The sequence below is a fragment of the Lolium perenne genome, chromosome 7, assembly GCF_019359855.2.
Source record: "Lolium perenne isolate Kyuss_39 chromosome 7, Kyuss_2.0, whole genome shotgun sequence".
Classification (NCBI taxonomy): Eukaryota; Viridiplantae; Streptophyta; class Magnoliopsida; order Poales; family Poaceae; genus Lolium; species Lolium perenne.
This window is the reverse complement of record NC_067250.2, coordinates 249,995,194-250,007,238: the sequence shown is the minus strand read 5'-3', so window position 1 is coordinate 250,007,238 and position 12,045 is coordinate 249,995,194. Positions and strand designations below refer to the sequence as shown.

At 45.4% G+C, this 12,045-nt stretch overlaps 2 protein-coding genes and 1 long non-coding RNA gene across 3 annotated transcripts; 1 reads left to right on the top strand and 2 right to left on the bottom strand.

The window, feature by feature from the left end:
* Positions 1–1,907, bottom strand: LOC127313289 (probable LRR receptor-like serine/threonine-protein kinase At3g47570). The gene has a single exon (XM_051343832.2). It carries the CDS (start codon positions 1,905–1,907, stop codon positions 966–968), a length of 942 nt encoding a protein of 313 aa, XP_051199792.1. The 3' UTR covers positions 1–965.
* LOC127313288 (uncharacterized) lies at positions 1,228–3,985 on the bottom strand. Its single transcript, XM_051343831.2, has one exon. The coding sequence runs from the start codon at positions 3,940–3,942 to the stop codon at positions 2,629–2,631; it is 1,314 nt and encodes a 437-aa protein (XP_051199791.1). The 5' UTR covers positions 3,943–3,985; the 3' UTR covers positions 1,228–2,628.
* Positions 3,986–4,161: 176 nt separating this feature from the next.
* On the top strand, positions 4,162–11,822 carry LOC139833726 (uncharacterized). Its single transcript, XR_011749350.1, has 3 exons — positions 4,162–4,396; positions 6,724–6,794; positions 11,398–11,822. It is a non-coding gene; the product is annotated as an uncharacterized lncRNA (long non-coding RNA).
* Positions 11,823–12,045: the final 223 nt, after the last annotated feature.

Below are 12,045 nucleotides of genomic sequence, written 5' to 3'. Positions count from 1 at the left end.
ATCAAAGGAACCCTCGATCTAGGCACTCACATCGTTCCTTCTCCTCCCTCCTCTCTCATAGCCTACTCTGACGCCGATTGGGCCGGCTGTCCCGATACACGTCGCTCTACTACTGGTTTCTGTGTCTATCTAGGTGACAATCTTATTTCCTGGTCTGCCAAACGCCAACTAACCGTGTCCAGGTCAAGTGCTGAAGCAGAGTACCGTGTTGTTGCTCATGTTGTTGCCGAGACGTGTTGGATCCGTCAGATTTTGCAGGAACTCCACCGGCCCATCAACAAGTCCACTGTGGTCTACTGTGATAATGTTTCTGCAGTCTACTTGTCCGCCAATCCCGTTCAGCACCGACGCACAAAGCACATTGAAGTGGACATTCATTTTGTCCGAGACAAGGTTCAGCTTGGTGAAATTCGTGTTCTTCACATTCCCACAAGCTCTCAGTTTGCAGATATCTTCACAAAAGGCTTACCCTCTGGACCCTTCCGTGACTTCCGTTCCAGTCTCACCGTTCGACAAGCTACCGTCGACACTGCGGGGGATGTTAGACTAGACCTAGTCTTTGCCTTATCTGCACCTAGTCTTAGTCTATATCCATGCAGCGCATGGATCGTGCGGCACTCCTCTCCTTCCTTGTAGCTAGGAACAGCAGCTACCGCCTTGTATCGCTATATATATGTAACCTCTCTGTACTGTTACAATCAATGAATATAAGCGCTACTATTCTGCAAGTCTTTCAGATCCTACCATTCCATTCATTTGTTTGTCACATGTATCATTGTTGAGACATTTGTGCATTTGTCCAATTTTCCCGAAGTTGTTGTAATTTGGTTGAAACATTTTACATTTGTTCAATTTTCCCAAAACTGTTGTAATAATTTGGTTCAGACAATTATTTATGTGTTGTAATAATTTGGATGATTATTTGATTAATTATGATAGATTGTTGTATGTGTTGCATATGAATTCTATGAAAAACCCTGCCTTTTACGGGTTCGGAACCTGGAGGCGTAAAACAGAGAGCGTAAACCGAAATTGAAAAACAGAATATTCTGTTTTTCAGTTTTCGATACGGGCTCTGTTCTGCGGCCTGCCGCCCGTAAACACGAGTTCGGTGCACTGAACTCGTGTTTTTCGGTTCGCCTTTTTATGGGCTCTGCTAGAGATGCTCTTACTATTCTTGAACCTAAGCTCAATGGCCTTCTCAGAGGATGCTCGTGCGGTGCTGGATGGAGCCAACTTTTCAGGTTGTCATTGACCATATATTCAAGCACTAGAGCTTTGAAATCATGTCCTGCACGATCAATTGTTGAGCACACAGTGATCACCCTTACAAGATTATGATGACGAGTGTTCCTCAAGGCCTCACACTCAGCAAGGAAGCTCTTTGTTGCTCCAAGTTGATCAAGTTTGAAAACTTTGATAGCAACTGCATGTTCTTCAGACCCAATTCTACCTTTGTACACGGACCCGTAGTTTCCTGAGCCAACCAAGTTGGCTAAAGAGAAACAATTTGTTGCTTTCACTATATCAGCATATGCTATCTTCTTGAACCCCTTGATGGATGGAAGTGTTTCTTGTTTGACCTTGTTTCTCTTCTTCAGAAAAATGAATCCAATACATGATAATAGGACCAAAGAAAGAGAAGAAAATCCCACTATCTTCAGTATGTTGGAGGTGTGCTTGTGTTCAGATGCAGTTGTGCGGCAACGTGGCAGTTTCAATGGTGACGAAACGGCACACAACTCTTTGTTCCCTTGGACGAACACCTTGCTTGCATTTTGGAAGACCCCACCAGTTGGTACAGGTCCCTCCAGGTTGTTGAATGACAAATTGAGAAGTGACATGGAGCTGAAGGCCTCGAAGAAATCTGGAATCTGACCAGATAAGTTGTTTCGAGAAAGATCCATGTCACTTATGCCTCTCAATTCAGTGAAAGATTGAGGGATCCACCCATCAAGTAGGTTTCCTTCGAAATGGAGGCACTCACCTAGTGTTGAAGGAATTTCTCCAGCTGGTTGTTGGAAAGATTGAGGGGGGAAAGGTTGATTAACCGACCAATTTCCATTGGTATTGCTCCAGAGAGTTTGTTGTAAGAGAGGTCAAGAACTTCAGAGAGTGTGGACAGAGTAAACAGTTCCGTTGGTATTGTACTTTCAAAGGAGTTACATGAGAGGTTTAGAATGTCTAAGTTTTGGCAGTGTGCTAAAGTTCAAGGAATGGGACCACCAAAATGATTTTCTTGCAAGTAGAGCTCATTTAATTGACGGATGTTACCAATGGAAAGTGGAACTCGCCCAGAAAGTTTGTTTCTGGATAAGCTTAAAACAATCAAGTTTGAAAGATTTCCAAGTGACTCAGGAAGGTTTCCAGTAAGCAGATTTTGCTCCATGCGAAGATCTGTGAGGTTTACGAGGTTCCCTATCTCGTGTGGTATGGTGCCAGATATTTTGTTTTCTCTCAACATCAAATGTTGTAAGCTTTTTGGAAGATGGCCAATAGAATTTGGCAGGATTCCCTGCAGGTTATTTGCATCTACTTGTAAGTTCACTAGCTTTGTGCAATTAACGAGCGAGGAGAGGAAAGTCTAGTCTCCAGCTTCGAGCTGGTTCTTGCCTATATCTAGTGTGGTTAAGGAATAATGCCACTGAATGCGTTATCATGGAGAGAAATTTTCTTAAGATCTGTAGCATTGGCCATTGATGCGGGAATGCGACCATGAAATTTGTTTCCGTGAACAAAGAAACTTTGGATGTTTGGGAGGGTATTGCCAAAATTTGCTGGAATCTCCCCTACTAGGCTGTTGGTTCCCATTCCAAGGTATGTGAGGGTAGATATATTGTAGAGAGAGGCGGGAACGGGACCGGATAAGTTGTTGTCGGTCAGGTCGAGTAATTGTAAGTTGGGAATTCTACTTAAGGTCAATGGAATGCTTTCTTGGATGTGATTCGCTGCAAGCAAAAGTGACTGAAGGGAAGAAGAGTTTCCTACAGAGGAAGGTATGCTGCCTGAGAGATTGTTATTGGATAGGTAGAGAGTCTCCAGTGGTGAAAATTGTGAGAAAGGTGGAATAGACCCCCAAAAATTGTTTCGTGCAAGATTTATGGTTGTAAGAGTGAGGCTGTTAAGGAGAGCTGGAGGTATCTCTCCAGTGATGTCATTTCTTTCCAAGTCTAGCACTAGAAGTGATGAACTGTTTGCTAGAGGAGGTGGGATACCTCCAGTTAGGCTGTTGTTTGTCAGGACGACATAGTTGAGTGATGAGCTGCTTCCAATTGAATAAGGAATACTGCCCGTCAAGTTGTTGCTAGCAAGAAACAGAACTGAAAGCTTAGGAAGCATGCCGAACCCGTATGGAATGCTTCCATGAAGCTCGTTCCTATCTAGGAAGATATTTGTGACATTTAAACAGTTGGCCAAACCCGTGGGTATTTCCCCGTTGAGGGAGTTGCTCCCAAGATCAATGGACCCAAGACTTGAGCAGGCAGACAAAGAGCTGGGTATTGCACCCGTAAGGTTGTTGGACTGAAGGCTTAGTTTGACAAGGCGACGCAGATGGCCTACCTCAGATGGGATCCCGCCGGTCAGCAGATTATCCCGGAGGTGGATCGTTGTGAGGAAAGTGAGATTGCCGATGCAGGGTGGTATTTGTCCATCCAGGCCTAGCGATTCAAGGTCAAGTCCCGTGACACGAGATGCGTGCTTCTTGCCGCAGGTGACGCCGGGCCAGCTGCAAAACTGGAGGGTATCGTTCCAAGAGGCGAGTGTTTTGGGATTGTTGGAGAGGTGGCGCTTGAGGCAGAGGAGGGCCTCCAAGTCTTTGTTGGGTTCATCAACGAATGTGGCAGTAGTAGCTATTGAACAAGTTGGGGCAAAGAGCGTCAAGAAAGAGTAGACGATGGTGGCCGTGAGGAGGGAGCAGCTGAGAGCGCTTGCAGTAGGCATCTTTGTGCTACCACGCAACTAGGCCTGGTGGTGCTAGCCTGTTGTGGCCTGAGTTGTGATCTCCTCCAGTAGCAGCGAAGGCACATTTTATAGTGGATTCTCCTCTGCCTACACACATCAAGTGGCCGGTATTGGCCGGTCTCTGCCCGCGTGAATGGCACAGTGTCCACGCCTATATTACCCCGGAGGCCTGGCGTTCGTTTGAGGTTGTATCCCCATTAGAGCCTGAAATCCCTGGATTGCACCAAGCGTCCAAGACTCCAAGCCACGAAGCACAGACATCATATCAGGAGTCTGGAACAGATGTCGCGTGGGTGGCGCTACTTCCGTCATCCGACTCCGGCCGTTCCTCTTGGCGCCGCTCTTCTTCTGTTTCTTCTGGTCGGCGCTGCCCTGGCCTTCCTGCCTGCGGCGGTGGCTCAGCAAGCAACCTCGCAAGGAAGCTCGGGAGCTCGTGAGTATCATATATACATAGTAGAGTTCTAAGAGCATGTCTAACAGGCCCCGTATTTTTTCGCCCCGTAAAACGCGAGTCGGGGTGGGGATACGGGTTCTGCTAGCTCGTCCGAGTTTCCTGCCTCTCAAAACAGGGTTTTAGACAGCAATTTGCACAACAATTTCACATCAAACATAGCACATCCAAAATATGTGATGCATAATTCATAGTTTTAAAACATCACAACGCGATCATAGGCAATGTTCAAGCCACGGAAGTTCCCAAATGTGATCAACCATCAATGGATCCATCGCCACCGGCGCCACCGCTCGCCGGAGACTCACCTTGAGCACAAGCTTGACGCGCAGCCTTCTTCCTCGCAATGATGTCCGCCTTGGTCTCGTTCCACCAGGCCAGCTGATCCTCGTCCATGCCGTCGGTGCGCATCATCATGATTTCCCTCTCCTCGGCCAAGAGCTCCTTCATGGCCTTGGCTTCTTTGGCTGCGATCATCTTCATGTCAAGCTCGGCCTTGAACTTGGCATCTTCCCTCCTTGCTTGCACCTTGGCAAGCTTCACCTCATTCTTCTTGTCGGTGATGAGGAGCTTGGTCTCCAACGTCTTCATCGTCAATGCCTCCTTGGACTTAATGAGTTGATCCAACTTCTCCCGGACGCTAGCTGCTTCAAGTTCTACCTTGACCCTCTCCTTGGCCTTCTTGTTGCCCTCTGGCTTGCCGGTGTTTCTCCCACTCATGTCCTCTGCTTCATCATCCATGGTGAGAAGTGCCTCCTTCTTGCACTTTGGCTCGTTGTCCCGCAACTTCCACTTAGGAAGATGTTAAGGATGGAAAAGCAATGGTGAAATTGAAATTCCTTGTTCTTCGAGCCGGCCATGTCCTTGTACCGTGCTTGAGCATACTTGGGCTGCACAACAATAGTATGAGGAGATGTTTCCATAGCATCAACACATAATATGGATAGCTTGTGATGTTTCCACATCATCAACACAAGGAAAACTTACATAGTCCTCCGGCACGCAACCACTAGGAGGGTTGTCGGCCACTTGATCCATGGCAGCACTCCAACGAGAACAAGCTGGCTTGATGATGTTCCATCGGCCTTCAAGGGAGCGGTAGGATCTGTCCGCCATGCTCTTCATGCGAGGCTTCAGCTGGTGGTACAGATCCTCAATGCGCTGCCAATAGCGCTTGCCGCCTTGGTCCACTCCGGTGCACGCATCCATCCCCACCTTGCTCCAAGCACGGACCAAGATGGCGTCTTCGATCTCGCTGTAGTTCGCCGTGCGTGGCTTCGGCGTCGACGAAGAACCGGCGGCAGCCGGATCAACCTCAACCACCTCCTCGTCACCCTCATCCTCCTCCTCGTCATCAAAGTCTTCAACGTTGCACTCCCCATCGAATGCACCGAAACCGGCGTCCAAATTGACCGCGGATTCGTTGAGCATGTCCAAGTAGGATGTTGTGGACTCAACATCGAACACCTTGTCTACGTCGACGGTGGGTGGCGGCGGTGCAGGCGGCGCGGGCGGCTCAACGGCCGGAACGGACGGAGGAGGGGTCGTGACCTTGGAGGGCGGTGGAGGCGCGAGGCCGATGCGGCTGATTGCCTTTGTCCGCACCTTGGCCGGCGCGACGCCCCTCGGCCCGGCCGCCTTGGTCTTCACCCGGCCCGCCTTCTTGGCAGCCGGCGGCGCTTCGCCCGCTGAATCGGCGGCCGCCGCAGGTGCTTCGAAAAATTGCTTCGGGATCCTCTTCCTCTTCGACGGGATGGTGGAGGCGATCATGGCCGACACGACGCCGGCGGTCGGCGGACCTCCGAGGTGGACATCAACCACCGCGCCCGAAGGAGGTGTACCGCCGGCGGTAGGCGGCTCTTGCGGACAGTCCATGGCAGCCGGATCCGGCCGGGAAGGGCGCGGGGGAGGAGATCGGGCGGCGGCGGCGGCGGCGGCGGTTGGCTTCAGCTAAATGCTTCGCGCGCAGTGGAGTGGGCGATACTGGTTTCGCCCACCATCCCCGCTCCCACCCCGCACAAGTAGGGGGCGACGACCCGCCCCGTACTCGAAAACAGCAAAAAACGATGCGGGAGCTGTTTTTGCGGGGCGTGCTAGACGACCGGGTAAAGCCGAAACCCTCAAATCGGCGGTTATTATACGGGTTTGCCCCTTTTACGGGGTCTGGTTAGACCTGGTCTAATATGGCGACCAACGCGTTATCCCTATTCTACTGTTTTTACTCGAGTAGTCAAAACACTGGAAACGTACTGAAATTGCTTAACCCTCATCGATGTGCTTAACGCACTGCGTTCTCTTAATTTCCGCAGATCGCGAGACTAGTCCTCCGTCAAATCACCCAACTTCTATCGACTACGCGGCCCTGAATCGTAATCGAGAGGTAAGTTGCCAAATCACACAAACTTACGTACGGATTAGGGTGATTTAAAAGGGAATCGTGCTAGTGAGGCATGAGAAGGATGAATATATGTACAATATAAACCCCGTTGTACATGGGATGGGCGTGGTGGTCTCTGTAGTAGTTTACATGAAACTTGTTAATTACTGTTGTATTCTACCTCCGTACCGGTTTATAGGGGTATTACACATTTCGAGGAGAAAGTTGGACTATAAATTTGATCAACAAAATACCACAAAAATTATACCATTGGATACATATTCAAAAGAAGTTTCAAGTAGTATAATTTTTATGATATATATATCTTATATTATATTAACTAAATTAGTAGTTAAAGTTTTTATCTCGAAATACGTAATACCCCTGTAAACCGGTATGGATGGAGTAATATGCGAAACGTGATTTTGGCTTCCGAGCTCCAGTGCTCCCGCTATTTTAAAATTAAAAGGAACCTTTACAAGTTATCAAAAAATGTGAAATTAATGCTGGAGATCGTGATACATCTCACAATCATGAAATTTTAACCCGGAATTATTTTTTATTTTATGCTAGAAAAAATGATAAAATCTGATATATTTTGGAGATTTGAAAATGTACTACTTGGATCTATGTTTTTGTTATTTTTGTGTAGCTTAGAATATAAAGTGTTTGAAATTGATATTTTGCATGTTTGTGGGATACATCATTGACTATATGTGGATCTTATCCAGAATTTTTGAAAACTCAAAAATATGATTTTTGATTTTTTTTTCTTAAAACGATATCACTTGCACCCATGTGCACCACCATAATATGATAGTAAACTAGAGAAGTCGAATAAAAATTTCATGGAAGCAAAACATCTTGCCGCTGTTGTTGTTAGACCCTTCTTTATTGTTGATCATAACTGCCGGATCTTCAAAATTGTACTATTCCTCCTGTCCAAATTAATTGACGCAGCCAGTATTTAAATATATTACAGGTTGGATCTTTATAACCACTAGTAATAGTGCACGTGCAATGCACGTGTCAACTAATGCATATAATTATGCTAAAAAGGATAAATGCACATAATTTAGTTAAATATTTTTTTAAAAAGTTTCATCATGTTTACAAATAACTTAAAGTATGTTACAAAATAGTAAACAGCAAATATATCATATCAAAGTTTGCCTGCGCAAGGAAATATACAGAGTTAGAAATGTGATCATACTGAAAGTATTTTAGCATGTAATTTAAGTTGCCACGAAAGCAAATAAGTGCATAAGATGATGTTTTTGTGTATATGAGAGGTAATATGACAATTAAGCATTCCATTCTTCACATCGCCGTTTATATTTTAGCATAAACTAATTCTATTACATGGCAACTAAAGTAACGAAATTAACAACATAGGTCATTTTTTTTACATGAACTGGTCAGAAAAGCAAGAATATGAATGACACACATCCAAAGTGCATTAATGGAAAAATCTGAATGTACTTCCAACGTAAATTAAATAGCTTAATCCAACAGATCATATTCCAACTGCTTGCCCCTGGTTGATATGGGACTACAGTTATATATGCATTGTGCTGCAGTGAATACATCGATCCGATAGTCGTAAATCAGCTACCACCAAGATATTGGATTCCAATTCACTGGAGTAAACTCACCTTGCCACAAGCATTATGTTAGCAAGCCATTCTTCAAAAAAAAAGTGCACTGCCTTACTCGTTCCGAAAAGACAACAAGACACTGTCAATAAACTATGCACTTGAAGCAAATTAACTTGTGCAAAGATGAGGTGCAGGGGACGGGCGGGTGCAGTGGACTTGTGGACGGACGACAGGTGCAAGGCGACGGCTTCCTGCGTCAGGCAGGGTGGTGGCGCCCTTGAATTGAGATACTCCTGGAAACAACATTGAAAGGTTCTAAAAAAGTGTACTCTACTTCTGTCAAAACGATTCCATTGAATCATCAGTAAGCGAGCAGGGTAAATAAGATACATAATCAATGTCGTATATACCTTGGAAAGCTCTCCTCAATCACTTTTGGTTTAATAACTTTATAAAATGCATCCTAGGTGCACCACCAGATAAGTTGCTTGCAACAAATTTGTAACCAGTTTTTTACATTTCTTCATTGGTTGTAAAAAAAGTTGTCAAGAGAATATTGGAAAGTGTCCAAAATAAACCTGCAGGTAAGTCAATTATACATGGAAGAAAACACAGCCTTGTCATTGATGTTATATAATTTATTGATAATCGCCTAGAAAACACCATAATCATCTAATCTTACAAGTTTTGTGCATCAACTGCTTCCAGCGTCTACACTTCACAATCACCTACTATTACAAGCTTTGTACAGTTTCAGCAAAGTACCATAAAATTCAGCAAGTCAAGACACTCCTTGAGGCTAGCCTAGAAATCCCCATGAAGAACGGGCATAATCAGCACACATGTGTCGGGAAAATCCACGAGATCTTGAATACGAATACTACCCAGAACTTGAAAACCAGTCAGAGAAAAAAAATGATTTGATACAAAATATGATGCTCACACGCACGGTTTCAGATGGAGATGGTGGGTAGTTAGCTACTTTGCATACTCTCGTTAAAACTTCTGCTTCATGAAATCTTATAATGAACCAAGTTCACTACCTATTTATAGAGAAAAGATAATTATTCTGATACAACAATAATTGTATGAAACACCTGGAACTAAAAAATTGTCTCACAGGGGCTTCGAAACACAAGTGGGCGAGTCATAATTAATTATACAGTATCGCTTTGTCATGTGTAGTCTTCCATGACTGATAACTTATAAACAACAATAGAGAATGCAAAGGGAAGAGTGAGTGTTTGGAAGTGTACCTTTCAAAATGTCACCAAGCAAAGATAGATTTCCGAATCTGATCAACAATAGCAAATGATAGGTTTCATATAAAATCATGGCGAAACACTACAATCGGTAAATATAAAAGGGAGAAAAAACCATATACCCGTATTGAGAACATGACATTGAGCATAAAAAGTATAATATATAATTTCATATAAGACATCATCTCATGCTAACGGGGCACACTCACCTGGTTGATTCTCCATATGCTCATCAGCTTCTAGGTTCACATGCACATAGCTAGTGTTTAGTTTTCTGCGCATTTCCACGCACGGGCCTACGAACTAACTTCATATCTGCTATATGCTGTGTATTCTGTTGTGTATCTGGGGTAGGCAGATGTAACAAAAAAAAATAGCTTTTCGGTTTCCTGTTTTCATGCTGCTTTCCATCGCTATTGTAAGTATGTGTGATGGCATGCTTACGGTAGAGCTCAGCTGAATAAAACTGTCTCTCACGGTTATGGTCTCTCGGTTCTCAAACTATCTACAGCAGCAAGTAAAGTCGGCTACCCAAATTAGCTTGGAAACTCTGAATAATAACACTGCGGTGGACAAGATACAGAGGGATCATCTTGCATCTATGTTATTTTCCAGTTACCATTTACGATACTACCAAAGAATTTAAGCAGAATGAGCAAACTGGCGGCATGTTTCGAAGTATTATAGCTGATTTCTCCTGTGACCTTTCCTTTTCGATTTTTCCAGTACCGTAATTTTCAGTGAAATCTAGGCAATTGGTAGAACGAATAGAACAAACGCTATTGAGTAGCTGAAAGAAAAGGAACATACCAACGGCTCTCTCATCTTCAAGCGGCTGCAGTTCTCTCTGCACACTCCCACTGACGCGGTAGCGCGCCGCCCAAATAGGCTTCAGCACCAGTCGGCGTGCAGGGCTATTCCAATGTCCAATAAATAGTGATTGACCACCCTGTTCTTTAGCACCCATAGAGCAGCAGGCCGTCGAGCTGGGTGCAGGGACGGGCCAGTGCACACGGACGGTCGGTGCAGGTGTCCGCACGACAGGCAGTGCGCCGGTGGCTTCCCTGCGCGGGAGACCGGCAGGTGCAGACTGCGGCGTCTCGCTCGCGGCGTCCTCAGGCCGGGCAGTGCGTCGGCGGCGTCCTTGCGCTGGGGACCGGCAGGTGAAGAGAGCGGTGTCTCGCTCGCGGCGCCCTCGCGCCAGGCAATGCGACGGCGGCGCCCTCGAGTCCGGCAGGGCGCTGAGGCGGGCGGGACAGCAGCAGTTTGTGCAGTTGGCGGCGGCGTCCTCGCGTTGCGCACATGATGGTTGGGGTGGGGGTGGGTGGGTGGGGGGAACCGGCAGAGTACTGGATCGTGCGGGGAGGCAGCCTGTGCGGGGTTGATGGTCGCGGGGCAATGCGATGTGCGGGGTTGTTGGCGTCTAACAATGTTTTAGAGCTAATCTAAACCGATCATTTGAGTGATTAGATGGTCAAGATTATCTGGATCTGCCGCTCTCTCTCTTTTAATAGTAGTGGAGATATATAAAAATAATAATGAACAGAAAAATAGAGAATTGGCTAGACATTTGTACCTCTGGCCGTTGATCTCCTAGACCCTTTGATTATTATTAGTGGATCACATTATAATCATATATAAATATTGCAGGCGTTATATGTTTACATTTAATTAAATAACATTATATACACGTCCCAAATGATTATCCTATGTCCCCGTTAACACTCCTTTTCTTCCGTCGTCCAGGTTTGTATTCGTTCCTGCTCCTCCTCCCAAGGCCAACCTTACGAACGACATACTACTCCTCTACATGACAACCGTTAGGGGCTACTGGCTTCTAGTTCTAGAGCAGCCGAAATCCGCAGCAAAGTACTAATTGCTTGAAGTGTTTGGCAGCTTTGATCAAGAGAAACAGTTTGTTGTTGAGTTGAACAGAAATTTCCACAAAAGCAAAGATATGTTGCGGCTGATGTTGTAGACCCTCTGTTTATTGTTGATCAAAATTGCCGGATCTCCAAAATTGTACTACTACTACTACACTAGGAAATTTGCCCGTACGTTGCGACGGATTTATCTCCAGAAAACACCTAAACAATATTGTGCAATTTGAACGCATACCTAGCCTAGCCATGTCAGCGAATTCGGTTTTCTTCATCATTTTTTGACAGTGAAACCACCGGCAAATCCTTCCGATATGTTGTGAAGTTGTTAGCTAACTTTAATTGTATATAAAGAACAACATTTGTGAAATGGCACTTCTTATTTACATACTTTGCTTCAAAACGAATAAATAATCCATATATACACCATAGTAATAAAATGAAAACCATGGCCAAGAAGTGGACAGAGAGTTCCGAAAAATTTCCGTGCGCAGGAGGGAACCCTCTCCCACCA